The sequence below is a fragment of the Salvia miltiorrhiza genome, unplaced genomic scaffold (genome assembly GCF_028751815.1).
Source record: "Salvia miltiorrhiza cultivar Shanhuang (shh) unplaced genomic scaffold, IMPLAD_Smil_shh original_scaffold_180_2, whole genome shotgun sequence".
NCBI classification, from domain to species: domain Eukaryota; kingdom Viridiplantae; phylum Streptophyta; class Magnoliopsida; order Lamiales; family Lamiaceae; genus Salvia; species Salvia miltiorrhiza.
Genome location: NW_026651494.1, coordinates 355,822 through 370,025, shown reverse-complemented (window position 1 = coordinate 370,025; position 14,204 = coordinate 355,822). Strand labels below are relative to the sequence as shown.

Sequence of the window (14,204 nt, the reverse complement as noted above, 5' to 3'; positions counted from 1 at the left end):
GCCCTCCCAACGATCCGCGTCAATTCCCCTAAGCAACGAGCATTGTAGATGCTCTTATTATTGTTTAGTATGCATTGATTAATAAAATTAAGATGCCGTCAAATAAATTTCCGTCCGCTCTAATCCTGCGAAAAATTCGAATGAAGCCAAAAATCATGCCCAGTCTAAAATAATGGAACCAATCAACCAAATGGTAGTTTTGACTTTTGAGGTTATGCAACAAATGCATGCATGGCGCCATTAGTTATAGTGGCACCAATTTTTTTTGGCATTTGTATACATATATTTAGGGATGTCAATGCAGCCCGAAATCCGTGGACCGACCCGAATAACCCGACAAAATTAGAGGGTTGGGGTTGAAAAATCGCAATCCGAAAAAACCTCCAGCTTGATTAACCCGCACCCGACTAACCCGGAACCCGATAGGGCTAGCCCGAAAACCCGGTGGGCTGACAGAATTGTGACTGATGCATCCAGTTACAACTTCTGCTATGTTTAGATCTATGGTATTTGCTTGAATATATATATATATATATATATATATATATATATGTAGCCTCATTAAAAAAAGTGAAATTAATTAGTTAGAATATATATGTGTGTGTGCAATCTCAATAAAAAAAAGTGAAATTAATTACGGATTTTTTGTAGAAATTGATAATTAGTATCTCATTAGTTAGAAATTAATTATTACTATCTCATTTTAAAGTGATACCAATTTTTTTCTTTCTGTCAATGAGACGTGCATGGTAAATCCACTAATTATTCAGTAATAATCCAGATTGATTCTAGTGCATTGATACATGTTAAATTTTACTATCTCATTTTAATATAATTTTGTTTATGTATTCTTGAATATCTTATATTTTTGCATTTCATGCTTTGCTATATAATTTATATCTTTAATATCTATGTATATTTTATACATTATACATTAGATCATTAGGAATAATAAAATACAAATGATAATTTTATTTTTACGCCTTTAATCTGATTAGCCCGATGGGCTAGCCCGAAACCCGAAAGTTTAGGGTTAGGGTTGAAGATTTACAACCCGAAAAAATCTCCAACCCGATTAGCCCGCACCCGACTAAACCGGAACCCGATAGGGCTAGCCCGAAAACTCGGTGGGCTAGCCCGATTGACATCCCTACATATATTTATTACTTCTGTTATTTAAATCCACCAATTTGATTGTAGCTCATTCCTTTTCTAGAAAACATCGAATGATTTTGAATTCTTGAAAGCAAAAAAAAAATCTGGTTTCTGGGTTAAATTTTGTCTTATTGCCAAATAAGTCGCTATTAAGAATGAATAAATAGCTCCCCTCAAAAAAAAAAAAACAATGAATAAATAGCTTACAATAATGAATAAGCTAAAATTAAAGACAGTTGAATATAAAGTAATATAGATGGGAGCTATCGAGCTAGCATCCTTTTTTATTATTATATCGAGCTAGCATCCTATTCTATATATTTATATATAGATATAATTTTGAAATGAAATATATACAGGTCATTCGAGTATAAGATCTTGGAAGTTGAGTGATCAAATACTTCCAAGATCTTATACTTGGAACAATGTATATAGAGTTGAGATGTGTTATCGATTGGCATAGATTTTTTTATTTTTTTTCAATCCTTTGGGGAGGTGGAACAATTTGATCTCGAGATCTCGTTATATACAAACATGAGCTCACACTGCTTGTATACGTCCTATTGAGAATTCAACTAGCGTAACTAATTGTAGTATATCATATTTAAAGATTTACATGATATATATGCAAAGATTTATGAATTAAAAAAATTTATTTTATTTCAATTAAAAAAAGATTATTTAAATCGATCAAAATTAATCTCAAATGTTTCACATATTAAAATACCATTGTAAAAGGGTTGGGCCCCACTGACCCTTTGCATCTCAAATGGCCATATGCTACCATATTGAAAGTGATATTATTGATTAAAAGATTGGGAGGGAAATAAAATGTCGTACAGTTATATGTCACTTTCTACTTCTTATTTTCTTTTTTTATTGTTTGTTGTTAGGTGACTAAACAACAGAACAGAAAGAATGACGAGTTGGCCTCTATTTTCGTCGGCCAAAAAAAGTTGGGGTGCAAATATCTGTGTATATTTTGATAAATAACATTCTCTTTTATCGCACATTTATTATGAGAATAAAGGAATTAAAAAAAGTGAAATATTTTATCACATTATTTTTTTAATCGTATGTTATTTATGAAGAAAAGTATAAAAAAATATTATCACACCACTAACCCGTTATAATATTATTATGAATTGGAGTGAAAATGAGGATAAATGAGTTGTTTGAATTTTTTTTTCCTATTTTACTATAAAAAAAATTATCTACTATACAGAATATGTGAAATGAATCGAAAAATTGTATGTTTTCCATTATTTCCATAAAAGAAACTACACGCTTAGATTTAATTGTTAAAACAAGACCATGAGCTTTGGGTGTTATTTGTAATTTCAATATACAGGGAGTGGTTCAAATGTAAAAAATCATTGTGAGAATTCTTGTGTTGAATAAAACTTAACTGCATTGAACTATAAGTAATTTGCAATATTTGTTAAGTGTAGAGTTCAATGCAGTTACTCTATAAATTCAATTCAAGAGTTCTAACAAAGTGTGTGTTTTAGTAAAAATTACATTTTTCGTAAGAACATGAGAACCGTTATAATTAATACATTTGCTATAAAAATTGATGTATTTGTCGTTAAATTTATGTTTCCAAGTACATTAAATTTAATGTACTTGGAAACATAAATTTTTCGCCCCATTCAGATTCGAACTCAAGTGCTACATTCATTCATTAAAATGATGCATTCACCATAAATCTTGATAATTGAAAAACTGAAAATGACTATTTGTACCTATTTTATTTAGTGATTTTTTTTGTTAACTGCATAGGTATTTTTGAAGAAAACAACGATGCATTGCAGATTGTAGACTTTTGTGTATTCGTAATGCCAAAGAATTACTCAATTTGCGGTGACCTTGAGATTATGACTCAAAACTTGCAAACACTCAGCCACATTAAAATACTATAGTAACATAACTATTTATTCCAAAATATGCACGTTATAGCGAAATATTAATATCCAGTAAGTTATACTATTACTATAGTATTTTAAAATTTAGGACAAGGCCACTTTTTGGGTACGAAAAATCGTATTGTCAATTAGAAATCTGTATGAAAATTATAGTCAAATAAAATACAATCGACTCTCCGCAAAATTTCAGCTGTCAACTCGATTTTGCAATAAAAAAGAAGAAGCTTGAAGCATTTCAATTTCCAAGCGAGGAGCTTGCAAGTATTTGGGATGCACCGGCCCCACATAAGGCGAACGTGACAGTATGGAGGTGCCTCAGAAATAGGCTGGCAACGTGCGACAACCTCATCAAGAAAAACGTTGAAATAACAGCAGAAAATTTGTGGTGTACCTCGTGTATTTCGAGGGAGGAGACTACTGCACATCTATTCCTCAATTGTGCGAAAGCGGAGATGGTATGGGATGCTATTCAAAGATGAATCGGTACTAGCACAGCCAGGCCAAAGGAAGTCGTCCAACGCTTCACGTCTGTTTGGGTCCTTTGGGAAAAAAAGGAATGAAAGTAGATTTGAAGGGAAAACGTGGGAGGTGCAGAACCTGGTTTTGGAAGTGAAAGGAAGACTGCAGAGTTGGAGCAAAGCTTTCAAGCTTTTTGAGGAAGATGTTAGTTTTGATGTCTGGTGTTCTCGAGATTTTCTCCTCTCTTCTTGTTTTAAACTTTAGGTACCCCTGGTACCAGCTTTATTTTATTTATATTATTTTCTGAAAAAAAAAAGTATTTAAAAAGAAGTTAATTCATAATGTACAAAATGTGTCCATTATCAGATGTGAGACACTACTGAAAATAGCACATAATTTAGACTATAAATTGATATGCATATAGTCATCGAATATATATATATATATATATACTTTTGTTATTTACAAAGGTTAAAAAATAATGAAAATTGAAAATATAGAAATGGAAAATGCAGCTGTCCTGAAAAAAAAAGAAAAAGAAAAAAGTAGTGAATGAGAAAAGCGGCTGGAGAATTTTTGTAGTTGAGACTCATGAGAGAAGAAGGGCGTGCGCTTTAAACGACGCGTGTAACGTGCTTGTTGTTTGAATTTGAAACACGAGTCAATTTACAAGTGCGCGGCGCGGCCCACAGAAACGCAAACATGTGATGGGATCAAACCACGTGCTCCGTTCTCTGCGTCCATTTTCAACCGTTCTCTCTCTCTCTCTCTCTCATTTTTTTTATACTTAAAAAAATAATAAAAATTAAAAATAAAATTTAAAAATTACAAAAAAAAACTATGAAGAAAACAATAAAATTAACTATTTTTTTTAAAAAAATTCTGAATCAAACAATTTAAATAAATAATTTTTTTTAATATTTAACCATTTTTTGTCAAAGGTTCTCTAAATTAGTATTACTAGGTTACAATATTATTATACGCGGCGGCTATTTACTATTTTCGACCGTACATATAGTTGACATTTCGTGTGCAGATATGTGATACAACATCAATGAACAAAAGAAAAAAATTAGTGAGAAGGGCACGATTCATTACTTGTAGGAAAATTAGTTATCTATGAATAAGAACTCGTGAAACAAAGCTGGCGGCCATGATTATGATATGCTTTGCTTGAAAGGGGGTGGGTCCCAAAAACAGAAGTCTAATGATATTTGTAAAAGAATGGCAGCTTATTTTATGGAGTATTATTCTTTTTTTAGACATGATTAGAAGAAATTAAGTTCCAACAAATCTGATTAGCGGTCCTTCTAGGCAAGGGATGAGGTCTATTTCTTATTTTGCCAATTTAGAATTTTGGGTATAGGTGGCCTCTCATGTTAACATGTTGTAGTGGTTGTGTGGAACAAACTCCTGCAGCCAAATGCTGTCAATTTGCATGTGAGAATTATTGGGAAGTATATGTGTTAAAAGTATTTTACTGTGTGCAACAATTATTTGATCCACTTCACCGGAAGATATATAGTACTACTGCTTAAAAAAATGAATGATATATATATGCATCGATTTATTGAGAAAAGTGAAAGCGAAAACTTAATTTTTAAGATGGAAAAACAGCAACTTGTTTCGTAAAATTTATTTTAATATAAGTTTTTTTTTTTTTAAATAACAACATTTTGGAATTTAATATTAAATTATCCAACTTAACGTTCCTCATTTATGTCTTTTTTTAATGGTTTTCGTAAAATAATAGTTTTATGAAGGATAAATTAACATTAATCTGCGTATAGTTTTATTGTATGTGTGCAAAAGTTTAGAAAAGTCATACTTATGGATTTGGGAGAAACATATATCAAAATGTGGAGTTTTTTCATAAATATATGAGTGGGAAACTATTAGTTATATAGTTGTGTAGAATGCATTTGTATCAAAATATATTTGGATGTTGTAAATGCAAACGACTAAACAATGAATTGGAGAAAATAAAATTAATTTGTGAAACTCTCTCAAGATTTCCAACAAACAAGTACAACCGGCTTTAATACTCATTTCTATATACTGTTATCTTTTAATCATTTTAATCATTTTTCTTAAATAATCATGCCGAATAATAATGAGTCATTATCAATAAAATAGAGTGAGTATTTTATTAATAAACTTATGTGCATAAATTTACTCGTAATTGCATACTATAAATCTATAATTGTAAACAGAATATGTGTAGAATGCAAATTGAACAGATCATTTGCTTTTATTTATTCAAAAAATTAATTAAAATTTCACATTTTTCTCATTAAAAACTATATATTTTTACATTTTAAAATTTCTGCGAATAAACTAACATTCCACTCAAACTTAGTTTTGAGTAGGGGGAAGGTTCCATTTCGAACATGTGGAGGATGCAATAAATATCGAACTCATTTTGTTAATTATAAATCAATTTAATTCTTAGATCTTTGTCGAGAAATACTCTTTTCGTCTCTAAAAAAGTATATATATTTTTAAGTTTTTAATACACAAACAAAAAATAATCAATTCATTTATAAACATTATCCGACATACTTAATTACTTATTCTATAAGATCACTTTCCTCACTCACATACGACTAATTAATCATTATTAACAATAATTTTAAAGTGAGATACTTTCTCCACTCAATCAATTTTGTAATAAAAGTTGTAGAGTGTCCTTAAAAGAAGATTAATTTTTGGGACCGAGAGATTATTAGTACTTTTCAAGATAAGATTATGTTTTTTTTTCCCCTCATAAAATACATTTTATTAGTAGAAAAACTTATAATTATGTCACTGATGAAGATTTATTTTTTATAATTGAAATATTTAGTTTTTTACATACACAAATCATGTTTTATGACATGAGTAAGTAGCAGTACTATTTGACTTAGTTGCGTAAATTCACACTTTCTTACACTAACAAACGAATCACCATTAATATAGTAATAGTGGTACGTAGTGGAATCTAGGTTGTACCAATGCAAAAAACCGGGGATGCGCCGAACCGGAGAGAAGAAACATCAGAGAAATCAGGTTTCTTTGGGAAAAAGTAATCTAACAAGCAAACGAAACCCACCACTGCGCTGCACTATTTACTCTCTCTCTCTCTGCCTTTTTTGCCATTCAAAGTTGTGCGAACTACAAGCAGAATATAGAATAAACACCAAATAAATTCTATTATTTTCCTGCTCGAATTCCTGCTCTTCGCACGAAATCGAAGACAAGCAAGATGCATTCAAATCATTTGCTGCTCGAGGAGCCAATCCGGATGGCCACCATCCTCGAGCCATCCAAAGCGGTATGACTTTTTTTTTTTTTTTTTATCTATTTTGATTTGTGAGCGGACGTTCTAGTCTTTGCTACGGATCTAATTTCAGTCGATTTGCATATGCGATTTGGTTTGTTTGGATTTTTGTGACTCATCTGGTGTTTGTGTTTGTGCGTGTGTGTCTGCAGAGTTTCTTCCCTGCTATGACGAAGATCGTCGGGACTCTCGGCCCGCGCTCTCGATCCGTCGAAGTTATTTCCTCTTGCCTTAAGACTGGAATGTCTGGTAATTGATTCAATTTTTTATTTTTTTATTGTTTTTGGGAGTAGTTTGTTTTTGTTTTTGTTTTTGTCTTTTTCCGGGTTTTGATCTTATTTGGTTTGTTATTGTTTTTGTTTTCTTGTTTATTTTCCGAACGTGGCAGTTGCAAGATTTGATTTTTCATGGGGCGACGCGGACTCTCACCAGGCGACTTTGGAGAATTTGAAGACTGCTATTAAGAGCACTAAGAAGCTGTGTGCTGTAAGTGTATTGAACTATTGGGTTTGATTCTATATGATTTCTAGTTATTTTATCATTTTAACGGTTGGAGAGAGTGAAATAGAGCATGCAATTTAGTAGATTTTGTATCAATGCTGATGATGTTGGTTTTTAACATTTTTCAGGTTATGTTAGATACCGTGGGTGCTGAAATGCAAGTTGTTAATAAACGTGAGACATCTATAACCCTTAAAGCCGAAGACAAGGTTATTTTGACTCCTGATCAAGGTCAAGAAGCCACATCTGAAGTTTTGCCGATCAACTTTCCTGGGTTGGCCAAGGTTCTCTAACTAATTTCCTAGTAAAATTTGTCGTTTTTGAATGTTTGCTGTTTTTCCCATCCATTGAAAATTTCTATATGCATAATCAGCATTATCTACAACTGCTGTTGTTGTCTCACTGCTAGATATGGATCTAGTAATTACTACCAGTGTCTGTAGTAGTACTGCATTATTTTGACTTCGTTAATTTGCTTAGGCCTTTTTCTTGTTGTACTTCCTAATCAAGGTCAATGTTTGCAGGCTATGAAGAAAGGAGACACCATTTTTGTTGGTCAGTACCTATTCACCGGAAGTGAGACTACTTCTGTTTGGCTTGAGGTAGAAGGTGTTGTTATTTAGTGTTTTTTTATTTGTTAAGTTGTCCTAGTTGTGTTGTCACCTTCTATAGTCCCTCATTTGATTAGTTCTCTTTGCAATGTGAGTGGGCTTGTATGAATAATTTTCTGTTATTGATTTGCTTCTCCTTTCTTTTTTCCTATATTACCTATGTATACTTGGTTCTTGAGTTTGTTCATCTTCCTCTGGATCTTTTGTATCTGTTGCCATTTTTAATATTTTCTTATGATAGAAGTAAACATGAGCATGTATACAATTTCTTTTGCATTTTTCACCTTATGCTTGATATGTATTATTTCGGTGAGACTGATTGCTTGACATTTGTAATTTGGTTGGCAGGTTGATGAAGTAAAGGGTGATGATGTGGTTTGTGTTATCAAGAACTCTGCGACCTTGGCAGGATCACTATTTACATTGCATGCTTCACAAATTCGAATTGATCTGCCTACGCTATCTGAAAAGGACAAGGAGGTGAGTGGTGCAATAACTGTTTGTCTGTTCCTTTCTCATGATACCGGGGAAGGAAATTTCTGAACAACTTATTGATGAACTTAGCTGTAAATAGTTAGCACTTTTACATCTGGTTTATCGAAGGGTTTAAAATTTGATATTGCAATAATACTTGTTAATGTCCAGACGAAAACTGAAAACTAGTAAAATATAAATGGCTCTGTGTTTGTAAGATCCTTTTCTTCTAGAAACCTAAACTTCATGCAGTTTCCGTTACCTTCCTGTATTTCTCATGGTGAAAATGAACCCTACAAATGTAGCGTCCAATTTGGCATCCGAAGCAAGTCTGTTTATTCGAGTTTCTGATGAAGACTGAACGCTTAACTAGAAGTTATATTTGTGATTCCTTTTATATTTCTGGCTTATACTATTTGTTCTATTAGGGTTTTAATTTTCAAGACATGTCACTTTTGTTTCAGGTTATCAGTACTTGGGGTGTTAAGAATAAAATAGATTTTCTTTCGTTATCATACACACGCCACGCAGAGGATGTCCGTGAGGTAATGTGGCTGAGGAAAAACTGTTTTGATTTCCTTTTAATATGAATTCCATGTATAATTTTCAACTATCTGGATCCCTTTAAACTGATAAATTTGCTTTGTAGGCCCGCGATTTTCTGTCAAAGCTTGGTGATCTGAGTCAAACTCAAATATTTGCTAAAATTGAAAATGTAGAGGTAAGCTGAGGCTGCAGTAATTCTATAATGAAGGGTTCGGATTGCGTTTTTACAAGAGATGCAGTGTGGTGTAGGTGAGCGGCTCGCAAACTTTAACTTCATACTTTGGTTTACTGGTTCCTGCAGGGTTTAACCCATTTTGACGAGATCCTACAGGAGGCAGATGGCATCATCCTCTCTCGTGGAAATCTTGGCATAGATCTCCCACCTGAGAAGGTTAGCAGTTCGTTATATTAGTTTATGCAAAAACCCGTTTTGTATTCCCCATCTGTTTGTTTCTATTTTGTTATGGCCACTGAGGCATATCGACTTTGAGTTGCATTACCCACTTGTGTATGTACACGCAGAAGTATCATGTTTTTCTAGTTGGTGTCTCTAATTTTAAGGCTATGCTCCATTGTTGTAATCTTTTTCATTTGGAATTTGAAGTGTAACCTTTAGTCTTATGAGATGGTTGGGGGTTATATATCAGGCCAACCTCACTTTTTAACCCTTGCAAAAGTGATATGTACTTTATGGCCTGTTTCTGGATAGGATGCTTATAATTCTTGCATATTACTTGCATGCAATGTATGTACTTGTGTAATAGTTAGTACACCTGTGTACTGAAAAATATAAGTGCGGAGATTTCATATTTGAAAAGTAATGACATGTTTGGGCAATTCAATCCATATTCAGTCAGACCTGGCCTAAGCAACCCCGCCATCCAAACGGCAAAGAGACATGCTCGATATTTGATCCCAGAAAATCCACTACTCCTCAATTTTGTCCTTGTTTTTTCATGACCCACCATCGCCAGTTGAAATTACTGCCACTTTCTCCACCCACGAAGGTATGTTGTCAGCCAATAGATGAGCTCATCACATTTGTTGCGGACAATACCAGCACAAATCAGTCACTGCCATGTGAATCACTAATCTGATTGCTTTACTCTCGATTCTTTAAACTTTAGTCATTGTTCTATGGTGACTAGTTTCATTTTGCCAAATTTAAGGGATGGCACATATTTGATCAACCATTACATGCCATGTGCAGTTCTGTCTAATATTAATCAGTAATCACTATTGTCATTGTTTTAAATTGATATTATGCTTGCTTGTTTAGAACAATTTCAAGCTAGCTTTCCTCTGTATCTGCAGGTGTTCTTGTTTCAAAAGTCTGCTGTTTACAAATGTAACATGGCTGGAAAGCCAGCAGTTGTAACTCGTGTTGTTGATAGCATGACTGACAATTTGAGGCCCACTCGTGCTGAGGCAACTGATGTTGCTAATGCTGTTTTGGATGGTAAGCGACAGGCCTAAAATCTTTGTTGGAAAAATATAAAATGCTTGGCTATGTTTTCTTAAAGCCGTTTCTGTCAATTGACATTTCTTCTCTGTTAATAGTTTGAGGGCTTTCTTTGTATTTTGTTGATATATCTGAATTTATCATTCAGTCTTCTTTAATTGTTGGTCAAATGTCAGCTGGCTGAATGATGGTGATAATGTATATTTTTTCAGGATGTGATGCAATTCTTCTTGGTGCTGAGACCTTACGTGGATTGTACCCTGTGGAAACTATTTCCACCGTTGGGAAAATCTGTGCTGAGGTAATTTGTGTTTTAGGTCTGCATTTGCTTGGCTTCATATTAGCTGTTGATATCTTTCTGGTGCTTTGTTTCCTATGCATTCCAATTGTAGGTTTGTTGATTTGAACAGCTTCAGTTTCGTTTTTATGGAATGTGTTATTCGCAATGAATTCTCATTTCTTATATCTGATCCATGTCCCTATTTTGGTAAATACACCAGGTGGTACATGTTTATCATAAAATGCTTTGAAGTTGTATTTGGCCCAAGTAGATTATCAACTTGTTCGTGTTTATTCTTTGTACAATCAAACTCTCTAAGCTGCTATATTTCACTTCTTCTATGCAAAGCACTAAGGTTTTGATGCATTAATTGTCATTAATATTAAAATTTATTATTGCCTAGTTTTATTTCCCATCAATAGCAGCAAACTTTGGACTGACTTATATCTTCCAGGCATTAACACCCTTTATGAAGAATTATTGGCTAGCCTCAATTTCCTTACGAACAATCACACTGGCAATTGCTTAAATCTAACTGCAGTTTCCCCCTTTTCTTCACAGGCAGAGAAGGTCTTCAATCAAGATCAATACTTCAAGAGGACTGTAAAGTTTGTTGGTGAACCCATGACACACTTGGAATCTATTGCTTCCTCTGCGGTATGTTGGTGGACAAATTGAAGAATAAAAAAAGGAGAAGTCTAAAATAGCAAATGAATTTTGATGAGAACTCTGTTAGTGCTTTTAGTTATTGCTTAGATTGTGATGTGAAGTAACTTTTCTGCACTTTATCTTAGGTCCGTGCGGCCCTTAAAGTGAAGGCGTCTGTCATCATATGCTTTACATCATCTGGAAGAGCTGCAAGGTATTGTTCTATTCTTCAGATGTGTATCCCAACTGATATATGAAGAAGCACTCCAGTTTATTGATTTTAGCATGATCTCAATCATCTTCCTTTATATGCAGATTGATAGCAAAGTACAGGCCAACAATGCCTGTGTTATCTGTTGTCATTCCTAGGCTGAAGACAAATCAACTGAAATGGAGTTTCAGTGGTGCATTTGAGGTAGATCTTTAGCCCTACATCAAGATTATGTATAAAACCAGGATCAATTTTATACCAACCATTGCAGTGCGTTCATAACATCACACTTTTGTGGCATGTCAGGATCCAGCCTCCCTTCCCCTTAAGCTTTAAATGACTCTTATGATTTCATGAACAATGATATTGTACAGTTCTGTGAAAATGATGTTTGATGGCTTTATTTTCAATATTAATTAGCAAGGCTGCGCTGCGCTGGCTATATAATGACATGCAGGTATCTGTTATAAAATGATAGTGACGGTAGACGGATAACGTACATCATTGCTACTTTCACACAGTTTTGTTTGTGCAATATAATTTTTGGAGTTATATGATTGAGGCAGTAGGAAAGCTATGAGTATGTTGTCTAAGAAATATAGTTGGCACACATCTCATTACTTTTCGCTGAGTTTCTTGGTGATCATCTCTACTCGAGTTCTGTTCTTGTAATTGTTTTCTTAGTGAGGGGCTTATTGTTTTATTCTGCATATGCAGGCAAGGCAATCGCTTATAGTACGTGGTCTTTTCCCCTTGCTCGCTGATCCTCGGCATCCAGTAAGTTCCTTGTTTTTTACTTTTTGCATTTTGTTGTCAAAACTACTCTGGCCATGTATAGCATCTCTCATTTGGATGAAAGTTCTTTTTAACGTCAAATCCTTGCACTCCACATCAATTTCTTCTCTAATCCAAGCTTTTACTTAAATTTATATCATCAAGTTTGCCTATATGGTCTTGCTGCGCCCTTGTTTATCGCTGCTAATAACTTTGTTAACACTACGTTCATCAAGCCCTACCCAACCTCATCATGTTTGGATTAGAGTTGAAAATTTGAATATTAGTTTTGGAATGTGCCTCTATTTTATACTTTGGCTCCGTTTATCGTCCGACTGTGGACTGACTGACCCCGTTCATCTTACAGGCTGAGTCCACAAACGCGACAAACGAGTCGGTTCTGAAGGTTGCACTTGACCATGGAAAAGCCTCTGGAGTTATCAAGTCCCACGATCGGGTAGTTGTGTGCCAGAAAGTCGGAGATGCTTCTGTGGTGAAGATCATCGAACTCGAAGATTAAACTGACTTTTCGCTCTTTGTTTTTGGTGGAAAGTTTGAGGGACACGAAACTAGTAAAAGGGCATCACCATGAATTTTGATGTTGGTTTTGGATGGCTGTGTAGATGAAATTACATATTGGCACCCTTTTTGGCAAGAATAGTGGGTGTACTATTTACCGTGATGGTAATTCTTGAAAAATGCCTATTATTACTGCTACCAAACCGTGAGAGCTTGGTGTTTGTTTTCATCTCTCATAAGGAAATAATTGTCTTGAGCGCCACTCAATGGGAAATTCGTTGAATTCGAATTTCGTTTGCCTTTAATTCATTTGAGTAATATACTATAATAGTAAATTCTTCAGCCTCTATAGTGTTGAGACTGGTTTAAATTGTTTGATTCGATTGCCTTCAGTAGAGTTGGCGAGCATGTTGATGGATTTTGCTTAAACTTGTTTCGATTTGATCAATTTAAAAGAGTTGACAAATACTAATCATTTTTAAATCCCTTTCAATGGGCGATGACTTTGAAATATTTCAAAGTTTCAATTCATCTAAGTAAATAAGGGATGAGCTTATTTTTATATATACAAAAAAAATTAGTCTTAATACTTTTATCTATTAAGACTAATCTTTTAAAATAAATGCCTAAGTGCACGATAAATTTATAAAATAGACTATTTAAATGATAAGATGGTCAAACAAAGTTCAAAACTAATTCATCCATCAAAATAAATGGTATGTCAACTTTGGATTATGTTTATCTATCTATTATAGTAATAATTGTTTTATGTTTATGAGAATATCAACAAGCGCCCATGGCCTAATGGATAAGGCGTCTGACTTCTAATCAGGCGATTGTGGGTTCGAGTCCCACTGGGCGTGCTTCGTAATTTTTCACCATTCAATTTATTTTTTGTGGGTGAAAAAGGTTAGGTTTAATTCCAACTTGTTTGCTTCACGCAATATTTTGTAGCTCACTTATTTTATCTAAACGGTTGAATTCCATAAATGAACATTGGCACAGTTCGCTATCATATTTATAGCATATATATTTGTATTGTATATCATGTGTCACAGTCATGTTATTTTAGGCAGAAGATAACCGTTTTCTAATTCATCGTGGAATTAATTATTGCTAAAGTTATGTAATTTGGCTATTAAAGTTTAGAGTGGATATGAATATTTTAACTAACACAAGAGCTTATTTGAGATAGTTCCAATCAAAGATAAGTCCGACACATTCGTGAGAAGTAAGAATAATGAATAAGTTATATATAAAATTGAATAAAAAATATATAGTATTGAATAACGATATTAAAAAATTAGTAATAATTTTTTT

The 14,204-nt window shown here is 33.6% G+C and overlaps 1 protein-coding gene and 1 non-coding gene across 2 annotated transcripts; both read left to right on the top strand.

Annotated features, from left to right (window-relative positions):
• Positions 1-6,438: 6,438 nt before the first annotated feature.
• LOC131003251 (pyruvate kinase 1, cytosolic) lies at positions 6,439-13,189 on the top strand. Its single transcript, XM_057929744.1, has 16 exons — positions 6,439-6,852; positions 7,011-7,107; positions 7,247-7,344; positions 7,488-7,643; positions 7,884-7,961; positions 8,319-8,450; positions 8,909-8,989; positions 9,094-9,165; positions 9,292-9,381; positions 10,305-10,449; positions 10,665-10,753; positions 11,294-11,389; positions 11,527-11,594; positions 11,696-11,795; positions 12,309-12,368; positions 12,733-13,189. Exons 1-16 carry the CDS (start codon positions 6,784-6,786, stop codon positions 12,883-12,885), a joined length of 1,584 nt encoding a protein of 527 aa, XP_057785727.1. The 5' UTR covers positions 6,439-6,783; the 3' UTR covers positions 12,886-13,189.
• A 485-nt stretch (positions 13,190-13,674) lies between these two features.
• On the top strand, positions 13,675-13,747 carry TRNAR-UCU (transfer RNA arginine (anticodon UCU)). Its single transcript has one exon. It is a non-coding gene; the product is annotated as a tRNA-Arg (tRNA).
• The last annotated feature ends 457 nt before the right edge of the window (positions 13,748-14,204 follow it).

What these genes read in the sequence shown, in the direction of transcription:
- LOC131003251 (XM_057929744.1), top strand. Translation starts at nt 6,784, where the DNA reads ATGCATTCAAATCATTTGCTGCTCGAGGAGCCAATCCGGATGGCCACC. An exon ending in TGCTAATGCTGTTTTGGATG is followed by an intron (nt 10,450 to 10,664) that starts GTAAGCGACAGG and finishes ATATTTTTTCAG; the next exon opens with GATGTGATGCAATTCTTCTT. An exon ending in AATCTATTGCTTCCTCTGCG is followed by an intron (nt 11,390 to 11,526) that starts GTATGTTGGTGG and finishes ACTTTATCTTAG; the next exon opens with GTCCGTGCGGCCCTTAAAGT.